Consider the following 23,038-nt stretch of genomic DNA (forward strand, 5'->3'; position numbering starts at 1 on the left):
TAATAAAATGATTACAAAATCATACACAACTACTCCTTTGGTACATATCTATATTATCAAATACATATTAATATAAGTTTAAAAATGAAAAGCTTCCGAACTATATAACTTAAACAATTCATCTACTTACTCGTTTAATGAGGTATTCGAAATAATTGAACTATTGCATACTTGTACCGATAATAAATCAAACGATATATCTTTCAAAATTTATCAAACATACTACATACATTTTTTATATTTACAAAATATATTGAAGTCGTTATCCAAGAGATATAATAATTATTCTAATACGAAATGACTTTTTTTAAATACTTCTTGCCTATTCAAGATGATATGTTCATCGTAGCTCTCTAGCTGGCTGTTTATTATTAAATAACTGAACATTGTGACATCGAAACGGAGATAGCGAATAGAAAAATGAATAAATTATCTAACTAAACGTGCAGTCATCATGTTTCGAAAGCGAACTCCTGCTGTCCGGTCCTCAGGAACTCTTGCGAGTTGTTCCGCGTGAAGATGAAGGGCGCCTCGCGCGCGGGGCAGCGGAACGCGCGCAGCAGCACGGGCGGCGCCGCGTCCGTCTTGTTGCCCACGGGCTCCAGCAGGTTGTTCCACAGGAGGTTGGCAGCTGGAACACAACGAATCAACGTAAAGCTGACTGCATCGCGATTTTCACTTTAGGTGTACCAATAATGGATCGATAATAAGAGGTTCGCGTTCAATGTGTGATATAGATTTTATCCGAGTAGGCTCTTAGAAAAACTTGTAATCTTTGGAATGTAGATTCTACTCTTCTGTTTACCTATTGATAACTATGTTAATTAAATACAATTAAGTGATTATTTATTACGCATCAATATTTTTAAGAGAATATTCAAATGTATTGGTTGACAATACGAATACCATGCACAAAAAAGATGAAATGATCTGTAGCTTAAAATATTTTCCTATTACATTATATCTAGTACACCCCCCTGGTCCCTAATACGGGTCTTCCTAGTTAAGGGTGCCAGGATATCTATGAACGGATGTACAAAAACGATGTCAATAAAGATTATTATTATCATTACCTAGGACGTTGGCAATATGTAATTGATTATAACATTAATTTTAGAAAATTAGGTATTTGAAATATTACCTAGCGCGTGTCCCTTTTGTGAAAAGTGAAAACAGTCGTGCGTGATATAAGACTGGTGGATTACGAGTGGAAGAGGCTGCGTGGGCGGCATTGGTGCGTTGAACAGCTGCATAAACGGCTGAATTACTACTGTGAAATCTTCTCGAGTGTCGTAACGACCTGAATTAACCTGAAATAAGAAAAATCATAACAAATGTTACAATCAGAACTCTATTTTGAAAAATGTTCATTAGTGAGTTTGACTCATGTAACGTAGTTCACGTTAGGTTAGTTTTGTTTATGTAATCTTGGATTACATGGTGAGTACATGATTGTGTAGTCCTTGCTGATATATAATACATACCATTTTTTTAAATAAATTAAAGGAATCTAACCTCTGTCTTTAGTTGGACGTAGATATTTATTAATTTTGTCGATCGAAAATTTCTACTAGGATATGTTCCGACTATAAAATATATAAGTTTAGCCTAGTCCAACGCTCATCGAACTATAGATATCGAAATATACCCAAAACAATAATAACCTTGATCGTTTTATATATTAGTTTTTGTAAAATATGTACATATGTATAATAAAATTTAATTTGTTGTTTATGTTATTAATTAAGCCAAACATTTATTCAGCTTTTATTATTTCAATAATTGGCTTAATATCTAATGATGTGAAAGTCAAAAGTTCGATTCAGACCCTTTGGGCTACTGCTGCGTCACTTCCTAATAAAACATTTACGGTTAAATGAAGGGTAATTACTACTCTATATTAAGAAATATATTTATTATTTGCTCATTACGAATATGCGCTACTTAAAATACTACCAAAATATGAAAAAGAAAACGTAAAAGCTATTAAACAAAAATACGACATCGAGAACCACTTACCAAAGCCATTTCCGCAGCTTGATAAAGACGCGCCTGACGGACGAGATCGAGCAACTCTCCTCCGCCACGGTGGAAGCAAGTGCAGAACAGTGGATGCATCAGACGACACATCAGCGGACGCAGTACCCTCACTGATACTGATACGTCTGTAATCAAAAAGTTACCATTCAATCAACATAAAGAAAGCCAAAAAAAATTGCAATACTTTGACCATTTATTGAGAAAGGGCACTCTTAGTAATGTTCCACGCGGTTAAAACCGTTTGGAACAGCAAGTAATTTTATATCTTAAAAAGTGTGTCGTACTATGTTGTTATTTCAGAATTTATCCAAAATTTTATAAGTATATTAGATACCTTTATAACTATACCTTTTCTATATACTCAGACTAAATACAATCTGAAAAGTAATAGCCGATACATTACGTTTTTTATATCAGAATTTTCTTTAAGAAATAATATAAAATCAACATAATTAACGAATACATTTCTGTGTGAAGACAACAAGATAACGATAAACATAAATATATATACGATTAAGAAGATTTCTGTTCTAGCTGCAGCTCAACATAGTGATTGCTTACATAGATAGTTGGTTATATGACACCTAACAATATCATAATCTCAACTGTGTCTAAGTGCATTGAATGTTTTATTTCCTAGCAGTTATCTCACTTATCGCTTAAATATCTTTCGACATCAATTTTAAGACATAATATTTATATATTAAATTTAATTGTAGTTTTACTAAATATGTGTTTATATACATACTACAGGCTATATGAATTTAATCGTAGATAATGGAACTACATCATTTATTTGTGGAATTATACATAAATTGATTCAATATTGCTTGCAAGAGCCTATTCAAATAATGTTTTTATTCGTCTTCTTTTCTATTCAAATATTCATTTTGTTCACTTTTATTTAATTTATTGAACATAATTGTGTAATCAAAGTTTTCAACATTACCGTCAATATTGCATAATTCATTTCTGATTTGGAATGTTCGAAAAATGAGATAATAATTTAGGTGTAGGGAAAGTTTGAGTTAATAAATTACCCATCGAACTGGTTATTGCCTATTGTGAAACACGCACTTAAGACATGTTTAAATCATCATCATTGAAATAACGGCTATTTTAAGTAAATAAATTTAAAGCGTCACAAGATTAATAGTGCAAAAACTTTTAATACCCTGGCTGATACATTTATCACGCAGAGATCGGTTTCGCGATTGAACGGGAAAATACTTCTAGCTTTCTTGCCACAATTCCACGCGATGTTTTTTACAGTAACTAATATAGATTTGTATTCATCTATGTTTATGTAACATGAGATTTAAATGTTGTAATTGTCAAAACTAAAAAGTAGTCTAGTAGCAGAATTTTATAATATGAATCAACACATCGCCCAGGGTATTGACTTCATTGACTTTGTGGAGTCGGAAGAAGATGTGTTAACAAAACTTATTTGTAGCTGATACTAGCAAAATAAGTTATGTTGTTAGATAATCCTAGAAGAATAATGACAATATCAAAAAGAAAATATAAAATTTCTTACTGGTTCTTTACTGCGCAATCTACATTCAGAACCGATCGTAGCTTTACTTTTAATTTAATCTTGCTCATTGATTTAAAAGTGCTTGTAAATGCCTAATATCTAGTTGTTTTGATTGATCATCCAGCTTTGGGAACAGCTTACAATATGTTATAATTATGTCATTTTCTTTTTTTTGTTAACTTTTAAAACAAAATCAGTTGTTACATAATTTTAAAAGCTACTTACCCAGAACTGGTATTAGGTTGACAATGGTTCTTGGTAGGTGCATGTGGAAGTAGTCGAGCGCCTTCGCGAGTTTCCTAGCATGGGCGGCGGGTGACCACGACACGGGCGATAGGCAAGAGGCGGAGCAGAGGTCATTGGCGCCGATGAACACTGTGATCATCTTCCAGTCACGCAACATGTCTATGTCGGGAGATGACCGCATGCGTGCCACCAGGATCTAACGGTGAATTATGAAATATGATGAGAAATGTGGTAAATATAAATGTTACTCCTTTGTTGGAGTACACTTTTTTTTAAGCGGTAATTTGGTAGGTAGCAAAAGAGGAGCGTACACAAAGCCCTACCACTAGTTCAATGTAATATTGCAATGCCTAACAATTTTTTATATTCATTTAAAACCATAAAATATTATCATCAATAAAGTATTATATTACGATAAAAAACGGTACGATATTGTACGACCAATTTTTAATTTCATCTCTCTCTTGTTTTATTCGTATTCGTACAATAACAAATCAATTTCGATACTCGAAACGGTATATCTAGTAATTATCTTGTAATTATTCATCAGCAGCATCAGAAGCGATACATCCGTTACGTGATCAAGTTAAGTTCATCAGCTATTGACATAGTTCTCACGGTGAATCGCGATCACTTCGAATGTTTTGATTTGCTTTACTACCATCGTTAGTACAGTGTACATTTAGTTACTTTTGTAATCTTTATTATTTTCATTTTAAAAACATGGATGTGATGGTTCATAAAGCTTCTTTGCAGATATATTTACATATCCCCAGGATTCAAAAATATAACTTGAAGTTATTAATTGAAATTCGAGCCCAGCTCAGTTTTGAACAGAGCCGAGATGGCCCTGGATGACCCTGGAGGAGATGATCATTGGAGCAACGTGGTGGGATAAGCTTTAAAACTTCCCCTCAATAGGTAGAGCCCAGAAGTAGGGCTAAATTAATAAATTAAATCCCGTCAAAAAATTAAAATAAGATTGAATTTGCCTAAGATGGCAAATATATTCTGCCACCTAAAGAAAGTAAATTATTAGTATTGCACATATTATGTACTATTTTACCATGTTGTACACTAAAGTATAAATGAAAAAATAAATATTTTTCAGGCACAGCTGACCATTCTATTGTTGTAAGGAATACGTCTATACGTGAATAAGCTACGAGGAAAGTCACATGATTTATTCGATTAAAAATTAATGTATCAAATATTAGATAAAGAACAACCTCTAATCATTTGTCCAATTAAATAAAAACATTATCAGATTAATGTTATGCATTGGTTAACATTGAAATATTTAATACTTCAAGATATAAGAGCGGAAATTATTTATATAAAAAAACCGTTTTTATACAAAACATTATTCACTAGATTAAACAAGAAATAATAAAATAATTATAGTTACAAATTTAGTATTAATTTGGCTTCATGATAGTCAGTAATGGTCACGGTCTATAAAGGTATCAGGCCAAGTGATGTTATATGTTATAATATAATTTAATTATTCAATGAAAAATATATCTATAAAACATTTTCATTTCGTATTTATTTCATATAATACTTATTATATAAGTGTTATTTAAACTACGTTTGCATCCTAGTCTGTTCTATCATCTTCATCATAATCTAATATCAGATAATAACTAAATAATATCTTATAAATTATTAAGATTTAAATCTACAAATTATTAGTTTCTGGATTTAAACCTTGAGACGAAACAATTACAATACCCGCTCGAAGTTTAGAAAGCCGCGCTTACACGCGAGTATTTAAAGCTTCTGAGCTTGAACACCCTGCTGCTTTATCAAATTGCGAATGCGCCTTTTTTTTTATAGAATAGGAAGGTGGACGAGCATATGGGCCACCTGATGGTAAGTGGTCACCAAACGCCCTTAGACATTGGCATTGTAAGAAATGTCAACCATCGCTTATAGCCAATGCGCCACCAACCTTGGGAACTAAGATTTTATGTCCCTTGTGCCTGTAATTACACTGGCTCACTCACCCTTCAAACCGGAACACAACAATATCAAGTATTGCTGTTTTGCGGTAGAATATCTGTATTTGTCCGTACATTGTGCACTGTTATCTCCTACATTCTTGGCTAGTCACCATCAGTCAGGGAAGGGGATGGATATCGGTGATATTCGTTTATAGTGCTAGTGTAGATCACTCTTTCCGACTGCACTGGCCGTCGTTGCGTTCGGACTCAACTACCACTTACCATCAGGTAGAGTGGAGTCGTTTGCCTAACCGAAAACTAAAAAAAAACTAAAAATCTAATGTTTATGATAGATTTGTTTGGCCAACCTTAGCCTGTTTGTACGCATCCTGATCCGAAGCTACGGGAAATGCCACGTTCAGTCTCGAGTTCTTGGACAGCCATTCTCCTGTGCCTGTTGAGTAGCCTCGCAAATTAGGATTGTACTCCTTAAGAATATTGGGTAACGTGAGGAACTCTCGCCATGTGCTATCGCCTCCTAAAGAAACGGAAAAACGTCATAAATAATCAGATTTATATAGTTGTAGGATGTAATGATTACAGAGACAAACTTATTACTTCTTTACTAAACAAACTACAAAGGAGTCATTAACTCTTCTATGGGACAATTATACACACATTATTTCAGAAAACGTCCAAACAAAGAGACAATTGCTAAATTTTTAAAAAAAGTTTAAATTACTATGTGCACAATATAATGATTACATAGATGCATAGATTAGAGCACACATTGGGAACAAAATGATCGTCTTGAGGCTATAAAAACAATATTAATTTTGGTTCATTTCCGAATAATTTTAGTTTTTACTTTAACTATCAATAATTAGGTTAAATCTTTTATTTAAAATAAAGAAACTTTCAATTTATACATCTGCAACTTTTTACAAGCTTTTATTTATCTTCTTTCGGTCGGTCGATTCTCGGAAATAAACAACTCCATCAAACCTTTTATCGTTAGATAGATATAACTATTAGATCGTCTTTTGCAAACACACTTGTTTTTACTGACAATACATTGTATACTGAATTGTATTGATTTTAAAACATTAATTGAATGAATGGTTTGTTTTTTGTAATTATTCATAGAACTGATCTTAAAGAAGTTATTGACGAAAAAATTATGGAGCAATTACTAATTTTAATCTACTTTAAAAATATAATAGATCTCGATTTATTTTCAAAGCGTATTTTTTTTTTCAATTGAAATTTTTGACTTACCAGCACACCACGACACTCCTCGATACTCAATAATTGCTCCTAGTGCGAACTCTTCAAGTGCCCCGCTTCCTGCTACCAAAGAGTCCCCTATCGCTGCGACAACATCGATGTCCCCTGGCCGTAGCCGATGCACTGACGTGGGGACCTGCTTACTTCGGCCCCATGATAAGGACTCCTGACAGGGGAACGGCGTTGATGGTGAGAATGTACGCTGCCGCCGTACGTTCGACCTCCGAGTTGGATAATTAACTGACCACTGTAATGAAAAAAATAAAAAGGGTTTTATGTGATTACCGGGGCAAAGGAATACCAGCATTGCCAGCTTCGCAACTGTTGTTGCTTGCTGCTGAACAAAAAAACTATATAACTTAGTTTTCCTGGTTTGAGCCACAACTTGAAACCGGGACTTTGAGATCTACAGCTTTCGAAGCTACTACACCAACGAGACAGTAAACAAGGATACGTATCTTTCGTTTAAACAAAAAAGTTTTTTTATATCAAAAATATACATGATCACGTCTTCATTATTTTTGATAATAATTTTAACTTATTAATGTGAACTACTACTGATTCCTAGTTCTTACTAGTGAACACAAACATAAAATATATTGTAGGACCAAACAATAGTAGTATTATTATATATTGTTCTGTACCATTGCATGTGGAGATGAATGGCTCGGTAAAATTCTCTACGCAAACGCTATAATTTTGTTCGAACATTGTGCTAACAAACCATAACGAAAATATAAAGCCAACTTGGAGTTGACTCGTCATAATTGACGACACACGGCATTGTTTTGTTTTGAACTTTAATTATTTAAAAATTAATATATCGATAAATATTATTATATTATTTGTGCTTATAATTCATCTCGTGCTTGGCGGTGAAAGAAAACATCGTTAGGATATGTCGGTTGCATCTGTCAAATTTCACTGAAATTTTGCCACGTGTATTCCCTTAATTTGTATTGAAGCAATCGAGGTGGAATAAGCCCCAAAACCGTCTTACAAAATCCTCTTTCAAAAAAAAAAAGGAGAGAAGGCTCAGTAGTGGGAAATTCACAGGCTGTTACTAGAATAAATATTAATAAATCAATACTTAAATTTTATCGATGTTAAAATATTCTTGACCTTGTCCGAAATGTGTGATGTTTAAAAAAAAACTTTTATTCGTTTGTATTTTTAAAAAAAACGTCGTAAATATCAAACGTTAGAGCTTACATACAATCTTAAAGATGTAATCTTAAAGCGATCACGAAGTTACTTATGATATATTGCGAAATGGACGTAACATCTCAATTACAAGAAGAAGACCATTATCCGACGCATTTTTATTATTCATTCGCCTTATTACTTACACTCAACTTACATATATGCTATATTTGACAAAAATTATTATTATAATTAAACCATTTAAACCATTTATTTTGCTACACACAAACATTACATAGATTATACAGAAGAAAAATAATTAAATTTAAAGAATACAGTGTAGGTAGCAAGGGGTTCATCTCAGTATAAGCTGTGCTAATGCACAGCACTGATTTTCAGATGGCCCCTGACTATTGGGTAAACATAAACAAATGCGCGCACACGAAAATAAATAAATGAAATTATAAGAACAAACTAAAACTAAAAAGCCCTTATCCTTGAGAAAAAAAAAACATATTACACAAAAAGAAAAACATCACAAGGAACTTAGACATAAGATAGACAGACAGACAGACTTAGACATAAGACATTAAAAATGAATATGATAAATACTAAGTCTATGAGGTAGTATGACTGACACTATATTTGGAGGTTGTTACTCTGACTTTTGTTTATTTAAAAATAATACCGTCAAATGTTTTTTCCAAGTCACCTGTGACTTAATAACGATGTTTTTTTTATATTTGCCGGGAAGGCAAATGATTCTACTCCACCTGATGGTAAGCGGTAGTAGAGTCCAAACGCGACGTCGATATTACTGTATTATCATTGATGATGGTGGCCCAACTGATGGTAAGAAATATTAACCATCCCATAAATCGCCAATGTACCACCAACATTGGTAGCTAAGATGTTATGTTTCTTCTGCCTATAGTAACACTGGTTCGCTCACCCTTCGAACCGGAACACAACAATACGAAGTCTTCCCGTTTAGCGGTAGTATACGTGAAAAGTAGGTGTTACCTACCCAGACGGGTTTGCACAAAGCCCCCAAGTAAATTCATAAGACGTATTGCTTAAGTCATAGTACTATTATATACATCTCGACATATACGTATATAACTTGTATCTCCAGGCTCCTCTAAACATATGTTAACTTGAAAGTAAACATATTTTTTTACATGAAAATATAACATGTAAATGTACACTGCTAGGTCAAGGCTCCCTTTTAAATGTTCTCGTTGTATGTGTGTTAAATGAGCTCGTTTAACATCCCTGCTGCAGTGTGGGTTAGCAAATATGTATGTTCATACATGTAACAGAATTTCATATGACACATACATCTTATTCTCGAAGGTGAAAGAAAATATTACAACATTACATTAAGGTTATATGTAGAATAGTATAATAATAGAAGTAGCGTAGTGGAATAAGCTCTTTGCCACTTTTGGTTTATTAATACTTCATTCATGTTTTTTTTTAATTTAAAATTTAAATCTTTGATATCCAAGCTGAATTTTAAAATTTAAGCATTTATAACTTGCGTTAGCGATGGTAATTAGTATTTTAAATTACAAATTACGAAGATCTAATGAATATTCTTAATGAGTGTAAGAATGTTTTAGCTTCGTTTGAATATGTAATTAAAAACAACAATGTATAATTAAATAATATTCATATTTTTTTAAATTATAGCCTCCCGAACGATTTTGGCCATGACAGCCTTTCTCAATGGAGACTGAGAAATGGGGTGTTCATTTCAATTAAAGAAAGAGTAAGGATTAGCAAACCTTAGATTAACATATTCTTTGCGATTTGCTAATATCTCTGCTATATATATGTACTACAAACAGTTCTCAATCAATATGTCTTTATCTGTAATACAACATTATTCCACTTAACTACTTAATAACACTATAATCGTACTTCAAAGTTCCGAAAACAACATCGCTGACATGCTTAACGCCATTTTTATACGAATTCATTGTGAATATCATGGATTATATAAGATCACAATCAATTACTATATTAATTGCTTTCGTATTACAATAGGAGGACAAATCCAACACGACCGGAAACAGTTCCGGAACATGCTTTTTGGTAAATAAATAAAAATCCAGACTGGACTGCTACTGAAAAATTATCGACAGTCATTTTTGTTTTATATAATAGGTATGCGGACGAGCATATGGGCCACCTGATGGTGAGTGGTCACCAACGCCCATAGACATTGGCATTGTATGAAATGTAATCCATCGCTCATATCGCCAATGTGCCACCAACCTTGGGAACTAAAATGTTATGTCCCTTATGCCTGTAATTAACAAACCGAATAACATTTTAATAGCCTGACCCGGGGCTTTGCCTCGGAATCAATAAGGCATACCTTATAACCTGGCCTGCGACCAACATTATAAAGTATAATAAAGATTTTATGTTAAGTGGTTATATCATTTGAGAAATGTATGAATGAATTTGTCATAATATCTGTAATTTAGCTGTGCACATGCGGCATGCGAATAAATCATTAATTTGTATTAGAAAAAAGTTTTTCGTTGCGATCTCCCTATATGATAAGTATTAAACATTCTAATAGCTCGCTTCTAGTAACGTAATCTCATACGAGTAAAAAAAAATCCTAATATTAATTTACTAGCCTACGTTTTTTTTTTACTATTAATAGGCCAGCGTTTGACGGTTGACTTGCCTGATGTTAAGCATCGACACGGCCTTAGACGTAGCACGCTTGCCTATAAGAAACCTGTTTACTCTGGATTTGAAGACACCAACATTGTACCTATCAGGAAATACGGACTCAGGCAAAGCATTCCATAGTTTCGCAGTGCGATCATATAACTCTAAGGCAATATTTATTAAAGAATACAAATACGCATGCGTACTTGAGCGTTCGTTTATAACAGGAAAGAGTATTGATAGAGTTATATAACAAACGGTTTATTCGATGACACTCGTGCGCAGCCCATGCTAACACACTCGATCAGGAAAGTTCGACGTGAAAACGATTTGCAAACAAATTGCTTCGTACGACTTCGCTCGTTTGACATTAGCATTGCTCTCTTAATTGCAATTCATACTATCGTTAAAGTAAAATATGTTTTGTATTTGTCATGAACATAAAAACTTCTTCGAAAGGCATAGAAGAATTTAACATTTAAAGGAATATTGTATACTTGATTTATAATGTCAATAATTTAGTTAGTTATTTCATAATATTAAATCAGAAAAATAAATAAAACATATTGAACATAATAAGTAGGTGGACTTACAAATTGGCGACCTGATGGTGAGTGCTCACCATATATATTCTGCGAAATATTAACCCTTTATTACATCACTAATGCACCAAACTGGGTTCTAAAAATAATCTCTCGTGCCTGTTATTACGCTAGCTCATCATCACTCATCTTTTAAACCGGAACACGACATTATTAAGTAGCGCAGTTTAAAGGTGACAGGCATAATGAGTGGGTGGTACCTACCGAGACAGGCTTGCAAAAAGCCCTACCAACAAGTGAAAACTAATTATCATGCAATAGTATTCATTTCGATTACAAAATAAGTCAAAACATACGTACATTCTTTATTTTGTGTCTCTTGCAATGATTGTCATCACAAATATTCGATATTTAAAATACAATTATATCTGAAATTTTATAATATCTCAGCAAATGTTCATACGAATAAAATAAATACAAGCCATAACAACACACACACATAAACATATAATATACATCTTATGAATCACAATGAAAGGCTTATGACATCACGACATTAGATTATTCGCAAATATATGAGACACCGTGAACCACTTCCCAAACTGTTACATATTGGCTTTGACCCAGAACAGTTTCGGTTCACGAGCAACGGATAGAATAATATTATATAATAAATGTCAATGCGCACACAAAACGACACCTCATCGTGATTCATTAAACGTGTAATGAGAAAGCGCTCCACGTGATGAGCGTACGCATGAGCTACCAAAGTTACACCAATCCGTCAATTTCGATTACCATATATGGCGTCTTTAAATAGTTTTATCTTTTAATAGGATCCGTAATTACGTAATAGTCATATTTGGAGTCTTAGAATGCGTGTGATGTTTTGAACTAGTTGCAAGTCGTAAATAATGTCCTCTTGACTGTGCAAGAAATGAAATAGTCCAATGTATGTGCACAAAAACAAGTTCGCGACCACTGGATAGAAGATCACATGCAGGTCGTAAAGCCCTTACGCCCTTTCCAAGGCACAGGACTATAACACGCCTAATAAGTTACGATCAACTACTGAGAAATTTGTGATTCATCATTATATTTTTTCATATTATTAACTGTTCTTATATACCATCTTGATGGTAGGGATTTGAGCAAGGCCGTCTGGGTAGGTACCACCCATTCATCATTTACTCTAATGCCAAACAGCAATACTTAGTATCGTTGAGTTCCGGTTTGAAGGGTCGAGTGACCCAATTCAGTTCCCAAGGTCGGTGGTGCATTGGTTATGTAAGGAATGGTTAATATTTCTAACGGCGCTAGAATCGTTAAGGAACGCTTGTGTGCTAAAGGTTATTACACATCCGATGACTTTTTAAATGATTGCACACCCTGGGAATGAAACCGCCTCCAGGTTATTTCAAATTTAAAAAAAGGTATATATAATTTGGCTAGTATTGCACTTCTTGTAAAGAAATGAGATATTAAAAAAAACCCGCTGAATATCTTTCGCCGATTCTTCTCAGGTCTGAGGTGCTTATTTCCGAACCGGTGGTAGATTTATGACAATCAATAAGAAAGTGTAACGCTTCTATATTGAATAAAGATTTTTGACTTTGACTTTGACCTTTGTGGCCAATGTTTATTGGCGGTGGTATGGTACCATCTCCCTGCCCACCAATAATATAGGTATATATTATTACAAAAACGAATTGGATTGAAACCTACAATCATTGTTGCTGACACTTGCCGTATCGGGTAAAAACTTAGAAAAAAATATATAGAAGCATTATAATGTATGGTGCCATTAGCAAATTTACCATAAAATTCCAAAACACGCAATTTAAATCTATTATAAGAATCGTCAATAATCGCCATTAAACATGACCGTACAAGGCTGATGTAGCAAGTTCTTTCACTAGCGAGTAGCTTGATCTCTGACACCGACATTGCACCATTGACGGCAATTTGTTTTAACAAATCTCTTAACCGTGGAATGACATCACTATAACAAATAGAGATGGGATTTTTACTTAGAAAGATTTCATGACCTTAGTACTGTTAAATCACTGTGTGTATACTGTAGTCATTCGTGATGCCTAAAGGATTTAACGATTATGAAATCGTTTGTCTTGATTAATTATTAACGTACAAACAAAACTACTGAGTCTAGTAAATTTAAATTTAGAACATAGTTTTTTTTATAAGGTACGTACGCTAAGGATGAATTTTTGAAAATTTCAATTTAAATGGACATGGAAGGGGTATCAATTTTTGCCCGTACAAGGGCAGGACCGAACGCTAATAAAATTTTTTCAAGTTATAACCGATGATCGCGGTTAAAACCCTAAATATAATGTAACTGTCGTGGTCATGAGATACCTGCGGTCAGCTCAAGGTGCAACTCTGACGAAATGTCCGGTAAATTGTGATGATATGAAAGTATGATCTAATAAATTACTGTGAGTAAAAAATATTTTTTTTTCTAATTGAAGTAACGTCCTCAATCTATAAACACTATTATATGACGTCATCTATATTTGTATTGTAAATATTCAGTTTGTATGATTAAACGGTTTAATCTAAGAAAATACCAGATACTCACTATGAATTAATTGCATTTCTATTTCATCTTGAACTCTACGACAAAGAAAAATATGCCACGTAAAATATAGTGAAATTTATATTAACCAACCTACCGTGGATCACTACACTTAAGGGTAGGGCTTTGTGCAAGCCCATCTGGGTAGGTTCTCAAACATCGAGAAGAGACCGGCCTTTACCGAGCAGTGGGAAATTTATGAAAATTTTTTATTTTACTAAAATAAAAATTAGCAAACAACATATAAGTTCGAAGTGGGCTCTTTAGTTAAACACAGATTTTTCTCTTTCTGTCATAATTGATTTACATGCGAAAGAAGAAGACACAGCATTCTTTAACTAAGCAGCCTCTAAATGTTTATAAGAATGACCGATAATATATAATTATTGTTATGAATAAAAATTTGTAAAAGAATGCAAGTAAGCATCGTCATTGTGTCATACCTTATACGGTTATCGACGAACTGCCTGGAAAACATAACAGTATATATAATTATGACCTTTAATGCAAAGCATTTACGTTCATAATTATGTGATGTGTGAAGTTATTTAGGTTGTAATTTGAACTATACGTTACGAATTGAATGAAGATAAAGTTTAAAGGTACAACAGTAAAATTATTTAAGGCCATATTACATTAATTGAGTTCTTACGAAATAAGCTCATAGGTTTAACGGCTTTGGAAATTACCTAATTCATAAACTGCCTCATATTTACGAGTTATTATGTCCTTTTTAACAACTTCAAAAAATGTGAAGATTCTCAATACGTCTGTATATGAATATATACAGATTATTTTAATAGATAGGCAAACTGGCGATGAGCATAGACATTGGAAATATTAACCATCTTAACAAACTAAGGAACTAATAATGTTATGTCCCGATTACGCGCGATTCCATTTGGCCGAACACAAATTAGTCAAGCTGCTTGCTTTTTGCTGCGCAATCTTCATGATTTAATTTTAAGGTGGCTAGACACTCTATGAACATCTCGAATGCGGCACTATCATAGGAAAGTACTACACTGACTCATTCAAACCGGAACACAACAATATCAAGCATGCCGTTTATCTGACATATAGATTTCTTGATATTTTCCTTCAAGCACAAATTAAGCACGCGGAAATTCAGTGCATCTAGCCTGGGATTAAACATGCAATCTTTGGTAAAGATACACGTTCCCGTTCTAACCATTGCGCTATCTCGTATCATATATGCTAAATGAAGGTTTAATATATCAAGAAACGAAATATAATGAATGTGTATACATATATATTATATATTGTTATTTATTTATTATATTATAAACATTGATTAAATCGACTATGTATGTACCATGTTTCTATATCTGAAAAGGTAAGTTTAAAAGTGTGTCACGTTTTTTTAACGTACTTAAGATATTTCTTTAAGGTTAATGCCCGAACGATTCAAGCAACGACCACTTTGATTTATTATCCAGTAAAAACCGGATCAAAATTATTATTTAATATGAAAATCTTTAAATGGTTTTATTATGAAATTCGCATATTCTGTGGAATAAAAAATACAAATTCGAGTCGAACTCGATATCTGCAGGTTCCAAACATAAATTATTTTATTTGTTTAATTATTTACAATATATGTGGTTATTGAAGTAATATTTAATTTAATATAATTATTGTCAATTTAATGAACATTTATTTTATTAAAATTACACGATGTATGAATGACATCGACTGCCTCGTTGGTCTAGTGGTTAGATAAAAAGCCGCAGATCCTCAGGTACTGGGTTCAAACCCCAGGTCGGCCCAATTAAAATTTATATTTATTTATTTATTTTTCTGTCGAAGATTCAGTAGCAGTTCAGAATCTGGAAGGTAGAAGTAAGTAAAGCCTTTTGTCGGAGTATTAATTACTGCTGTGTAAGAATTGTTCAAATGACAAAAAAAAAACTTTTAGGGTTTTTTTTTTAAATACAAAAGCACCCAATACTGGACGTATAACGATTTCTCGCAACGGAGCATTATTCGAGATTTTTTCGTACGGATCTCTAAAAACCTACGAGTGTTATTATATAAGAACCGGTTAAATACGTTTATATGTTTAAAAATGCCGTCTCGACGTAGTGGCTGCGAGCTACACTACCATTGAATGTACATGTTGGGATTGAAGTTACAAGAAAAAATGCGATTAAGTAAATATAAACTTCCCGTTTATATTACGCCCTTAATGTTCTTCTATTTACTTACGCGATTGTATTGTAAAATTATAAATTAAACCGCTGGTTTTTTTTTTAAATATAATCAGATAATATAACACTTTGGATGAAATAAGTTTGCAATCAATTCCAGTTTAAATTTAATTCAAAATATATAAGACGATACACAGGATTTTTTTATAGTATAGGTAGGCGAATGAGCATATGGGCCACTTGATAATATGTGGTCACCAACGCCAATAGACATTGGCGTTGTAAGAAATGTTACCCATTGCTTACATTGCCAATGCGCCATCAACCTTGACTACTAATATGTTATGTCCCTTGTGCCTGTAATTACACTGACTCACTCACCGTTCAAACCGGAACACAACAATATCAAGTACTGCTGTTTTTCGGTAGAAAATCTGATGAGTGGGTGGTACCTACCCAGACGAGCTTGCACATTGATGCTTATTTTCCTGCTTGCTTATTTTTTTTGCGAAGCGTGGGTAGCTCGTATATAATATACATAGCTCGTGTACATACAATATTTATGAACATAGTTTTCTCTCGTTATATTCGAAGAGTCTTGTAAGTATATCTTAACTTCGATTACATTTTGTATAATATTAAATTAATAAGTTATATCTTGTATTACTTAAGAGCCAAATACAAATGTATTTTACGTTAAGTTTGTAGGAGGTAATAAGCGGTTAGTAAACACTAGCATCAATTTATATCTCGATTATTGTGAGCTATTATAGTCCTTATTTAATAGTTTTGATATTACAAATTTGATGAAATTCGCATAATCTATAACTTGGGAAATACTGGATCGTTTATTGCACCGTATAATCATTGTGGTTAAATTTCTATGTTTCAATTTCTGTGTAGAGATAATGCTTATACTTTCTTCTAACCTACAAATACATTTACAATATATTTTAATTAAACTTTTCCATTATATTTTTAAAACAATAAAAAGTCCGATACTTCAAACATTTATTCGTTTCTTAAATCAGTCGTTGTGGCGATATTCAGACGAGAGCTTAACGGAAAAACAGTTTGACAAGGCTTTGTATTATTTATCATATTATATTTACATTATTTACGTATGAAATCTGAAATTTTGCTGGCTCTAGGCGCTCTTATGAAGAGAAGAGACATTTTCGGGCGAAATATAAAAGCATTAATAAATAATTTACAAGAATTAATTCGAAAATTTTATTCATATTACGTGAATTTTAAATGTGGATTAAATGAAATAAAATATTATTGCAGAGACATAAATGCTTATATGTAAATGAATTGGCGATACGCCATATTGAAATATGGATTTCATCATTTTCTTGCTAAATACCGCAATAGATTAATGATACCACACAAATAATAATTTACCGTTTAGAATATAAGCAAGAATTTAGCAATCAATTCGCTTATATTGTATTTATGTAGTATAAAATATTGGAGGTGTATTATAAAGGGATATATTTTTAGGGTAACAGCCTGTGAATGTCCCACTGCTGGGCTAAGACGAGGAGGTCTTCTTTGAGAAGAAGGTTTGGAGCTAATTCAACCAGGCTGCTAAAATGCAGGTTGGTAGAATGCTCATGTGATAGAATTTCAATGAAATTAAACACATGCAGGTTTCCTCACGATGATTTCCTTCACCGTCAAGAACGAGATGGATTATAAACACAAATTAAGCACAAGAAAATTCAGTGGTGCTTGCTCGGGTTTGAACTCACGATCATCGGTTTAGATTCACGCGTTCTAACCACTTTGCCATCTCGGCTCTCGATATATGTTTTGCTTTATAAATGTATTCACAATTTCAAAGGAACCTTGGAGATGAGCGGATAGACATATTTCGTCAGAATTTTATTCGTTACACTTTCCCCTCTAAAAGTCAATTCGGTTTTGATAGTGAGTAAAGAAATACAGGTACAAGGCATATATCGTTCTGGATCCCATACCTCGTGGTTAGCGACTCATTGATGGAGGACCTTTGAAATGATGGTTGTTTTATTTCGCTTCAAAATTGACCGGTAGGTCATTGACTCGTAAATTAAAGTATTGATACAAAATCTCTATACACTGATATGACTGCCTCGTTGGTCTAGTGGCTTGATATAAGGCCGCAGACCCGGAGGTCCTGGGTTCAATTCCCAGGTCGGGCCAATAAAAATTTATTGGGTTTTTCTGTCAGAAAATTCTAAGTAGCAGCCCGGAGTCTGGACGCTAAAAGTGTGTACACTCCCGTGCCTCGAAAAGCACATAAAGTCGTTGGTTCTGCGCCTGAACTCTTTCCGGTCGTGTCGGATTGCCGTCCCATCGGATTATGAGAGTTAGGGAATAGAGAGTGCACCTGTGTTTGCGCACACACTTGTGCACTATAATATCTCCTGCGTAGTTGGCTAATCTCTCTTGAGATTGGCCGCCGTGGTCGAAATCGGTCTGGAGGACATTATTATTATTACACTGATATATTGATATGATTGTTCTGCCAATCTACTTCCTATTAATATAAACTATTTGGACGACGTTATTTTCATTTGATTTTTATATGACCCTATCTAGTTTGAATCCTTACTAATACTCGTATTATAAATACGAAAGTGCGTTTTATTGCTTAGTACGCTTTCACAACCTAAATATACTCAACTAATCATCATGAAATTTTTTATACACGTTGTGAGGGCTACAGAAAAGGACAGGCACATATAACTGCTCCCCTCGCACGATGTGAAACAAACAAAATAAAATGAACATTTCGGAGAACATAGTTATTTTTAGAATTTGAAATCAACCTAAAAAGCAACTTTAAAAGCATTCCTATCAGAAATACTGGCTGGTTGCCATCGTAAGTAACAATTCAAGTCGATAGGTTTTGTTCAGAGTAAAAAAACACTGTTTGAATTTTTGAATAAAGAAAATAATGATAAATTTATAAATATTAATAAATGCCTTAATAATGCCTAAATAATTCATTTCTGATATATACCACACATGAATTACTTATGGTATTTTGATTTTGACCGTTAACTGTATATTCATAATAAGCAATGAATACCAATGCCCTGAACAGGTTAGCATGATGCAAGGAAGCCGATTATGAAGTAAGTGGAGTGCTGAGACCCGCGACCGGTTTAACATTTTGAAGTATTAAGGTTTTGAAACAATATGGTCCTGTAACGTGAGATTTAAATTGAGTAACTATTACAATATCATTAAGTAGTTACCGATATACAGAGAGAGCCCAGTGAATAGGACACGTGGATCGTTGGTTCAAATCACAGTACGAACCATTGAACTGACATGTGATTAATCTTTCTCAAAAACACAATGAGATTATTCGGGTGAATTTCTCCCAAATCTATCTGCATATACAGTGTCGTTGCGGAGAAAAAAACTCTTGCTTTTGTTGCTGTTATTTTTTAAACTTTATATGCATATATGTATTATATATGTAACAATAAAGATGTAACAGTTTCTGTACTTATTTATTTCACTACGCATGAGTCACAATCATGCAAGACATAATAAAAAGTGTGAATACTTATTATTACAAGGTATACCTGTCAAAAACATAAGAGTAGTAGGAAATCATTTAAAGAGTATGTGATACATATACCGAATAAGAAATCGCAAAAATAAAATATTACATAAAAAATAAATAATTTGACAAACGTAAATACATAAACTTAACAATTATAGATAAGAAACAATTAATTTTAAGCGCGTGAGAATATACAAAAATTAAAAAGTTAATAAAAAAAAACAATGAAAGTGAAACGTTATAAATAAAAACATAATTGAAACTAAACAATAGACAAAATAAATAATAAATGCAAATAAAATGCACGTTAAGAAATTAATTATGTTGAACATTCGCATGCTTATAATTATACACATTAATACTCTGCCCTACATAGTGTGGCTTTAGGTAATTTTGATATTATACTAGATAATTTATTCATTTTAAATTGTGTCATAGATCGTATTCAGTTAAAATAATGAATGAAAAGCTTTACTATTCATAACATAGATCAGCGTAGAAATGTAATACCACATAAAAATATTTAAAGTATAAGCAACTCAAACTTAAAAATAACTACTGCATAAATAATGGCTGCGAGAATGTTTTAATTAATATAAATATTGAAACATATGTATAAAGCGAGATGGCCTAGTGGTAAGAACGCGTGAATCTTAACCGATGATCGTTGGTTCAAACCCGGGCAAGCACCACTGAATTTTCATATGCTTAATTTGTGATTATAATTCATTCGTGTTTGACGGTGAAGGAAAACATCGTGAGGAAACCTGCATGTGTCTAATTTCTATGAAATTCTGCCACATGTGTATTTCACCGCATTGGAGCAGCGTGGTGGAATAAGCTCCAAACCTTCTCCTTAAAAAGGGAGAGGAGGCCTTAGCCCAGCAGAGGGACATTCCCAGGCTGTTACTGTATATAGTATATATTCTGCTGTGTGCGGTTTCGCTGGTTTCAAAAGTGACTGCTTCGCCCTAGTAGGTTATATTATCAAGATCAAGATCAAGATACTATATAGTCTGTAATATATTCAATACTTTATTGAGAATCTCTCTAAAACTTTTTATTTAAATCGGTCCGGTAGGCTATTAGCGCTTTCAAACAACAAACAATAAAGCTTGTCAGCTTTATATAATTAATAAAATAACTCACTTCATAGGTACAACCCCTAAGAGTGTTTTTACTATTCATCTTTACAATTCGACCTTAATTTTTTTTTTTTAGTATTCCTCAATTCAATTCATACTGATGTGTAGGTACAAAATCCAGCAAATATGGGACTAGCTTGAGTTACAGATTATTCTTTTTTTTAATATCCGAAAGTATCTCGTGGATAGCACACGAGAATCCTAACCGAAAATCACTTGCTCTATCCGGGCAAGTACCACTTAATTTGACGTAATCAATTCGAACTTATATTTCATGCAGCGCTTTACTTTACTTAAGAAAACCTGTATGTGTCGGATGCAAATATGCCAAATAACAAGCAAATGTACGAGTATGTATGAAGCAACGTGGTAGAATAACCTTCAAACCAAACTATAAGGGCAGTAGAGTCACATCATCACATTATCGAATAATATTGTAAATCTTATCATGACAATAAAATTATCAACCATTACTTTAAAACAAACCTTTCATTATTGTTATAAGGATCCTGTGAAAATAGTGAATGTGTTAATATTGATTACAACAGATCAAACGCAATCCGCCACAAAAATCACTCGAATATTATGACAAAAAACGTAATTCCTAACGTTCTCGTTAATTGACGTTAGTTCTCACGTGGTATTTAGTGTCAGCTATGAATGGATTCCAGACACAGTTTCATAAACTCTACGTTTTTTTTCTTCGTCGCTTATATCTGCTTAAGTATATGAAAACGTGTGAAAGTCTCATAATTACAGTGCTTTATCCTTGAAATATCAGTGATACGCTCCGCGGCCTTTCTTATTTCTTGCCCAATTTTATCAAGAAAAATTTAAGTCACAATTAGTTATTTACAAATTTCCATTACGTAAATTGTTAATCCTTGTATTTTTGAAGCATTCTATCAATGACCGTGTTGCGATCGTGCAACTGTTACAATATGTCAGTTACTTTAAAAAATCTATATGTTATATTTTCAACTCTAGGTTTAATTTTCTTTTTAAGACATTCACATATGCCTAGAATGCCTAGTGCACACCGACCTATCAGAACCGACAAGGAACTCAATATTTTCTCTTTTTAACCGACTGAAAAAGTATTTATTTATATTTCATTATAAATGAATATAGTTGTTTATATAACTAAGTTAGGCTTGGTAAAGCCAGATTCAGAATTAGTGCATTATATTTAATTCTAGGTAGTTAATAAAAATAAATTAAAATGAAAAATGTTGTAACAAAGATTTTTTTTTTAAATTTGTCCTGTTCCATACGCAAGGAGGAAAGACAAAAACAATTATGACATTGAACTGACTTGATATCATTGATCTTGAATAACCTATGATATTCACTATGGCTTTGGGAAAACAATGGCGTTCTGAATGTCGGTGAAACTGCTATCGGAACTTTGAAAGTAAAGTAAAAGTGGATATATATAAGTAGTTTAGTGGAATAATATTTATATAAAGACACTATTGTATTGAATTCTTCTACATCAGTTTATCTTCAAGACGTCTGCATTATTCAAATTGTTTCCTCCGACTACTCTAAATGTTTTAGGAGTGGATACCACAACAGCTCGAAGAGTCAAGATCGGGCGTGCGACGTTCACCTGACCTTGATAGCTTTGCCAAAGGACATTCAAACGAACGAGAGCACCTCAATTACTTCAATGGAATATTTTAATGATGTAAGTGTCTCTTTCCTCTTCAAACGAGGCGTGATGAGGCATCTTGCGGGCCAACATTCTTCCCGACTGTACTAGCCGTCGTCGCGTTTGAACTCTACTACCACTTTCCATCAGGTGGAGTAGAGTCATTTGCCTTTCCGGCAAATAAAAAAAAAAGTATCATCATCCAACTCTCATATATAGCTGTCATCAAAATCATTTTGCAATACTTACATAATATAAATAATGATAAGAAGCTAAAAAAGGTGGAACTTTAATCCAATACCAACGTTATTCATTCATATATAAGATTGCTAAATTCAAGTAGCTGTCGTATTTGGTAAATTTGACGTATTAAAGTGTAAGCATAAAAAGCTTATTTCCTCCCTTGGGCGTCAGACTTGCTTCACACCTAATTTCATCAAAATCGGTTTAGTAGTTTAGCCGT

At 33.2% G+C, this 23,038-nt stretch overlaps 1 protein-coding gene across 1 annotated transcript in view; it reads right to left on the reverse strand.

Annotated features, from left to right (window-relative positions):
• Positions 1-311: 311 nt before the first annotated feature.
• Positions 312-23,038, reverse strand: part of LOC126769150 (phospholipase B1, membrane-associated-like) — a 33,589-nt gene continuing 10,862 nt past the window's right edge. The window contains exons 2-7 of the mRNA XM_050487765.1: positions 7,051-7,306; positions 6,141-6,310; positions 3,806-4,022; positions 2,020-2,165; positions 1,142-1,310; positions 312-631 (exon numbers count right to left, since the gene is read on the reverse strand). Of these exons, the coding sequence (XP_050343722.1) occupies positions 453-631; positions 1,142-1,310; positions 2,020-2,165; positions 3,806-4,022; positions 6,141-6,310; positions 7,051-7,306 (1,137 nt within the window). The 3' untranslated portion in view covers positions 312-452. The remainder of the gene's footprint in view (positions 632-1,141; positions 1,311-2,019; positions 2,166-3,805; positions 4,023-6,140; positions 6,311-7,050; positions 7,307-23,038) is intronic.

This window comes from Nymphalis io, chromosome 6 (genome assembly GCF_905147045.1).
Source record: "Nymphalis io chromosome 6, ilAglIoxx1.1, whole genome shotgun sequence".
Classification (NCBI taxonomy): domain Eukaryota; kingdom Metazoa; phylum Arthropoda; class Insecta; order Lepidoptera; family Nymphalidae; genus Nymphalis; species Nymphalis io.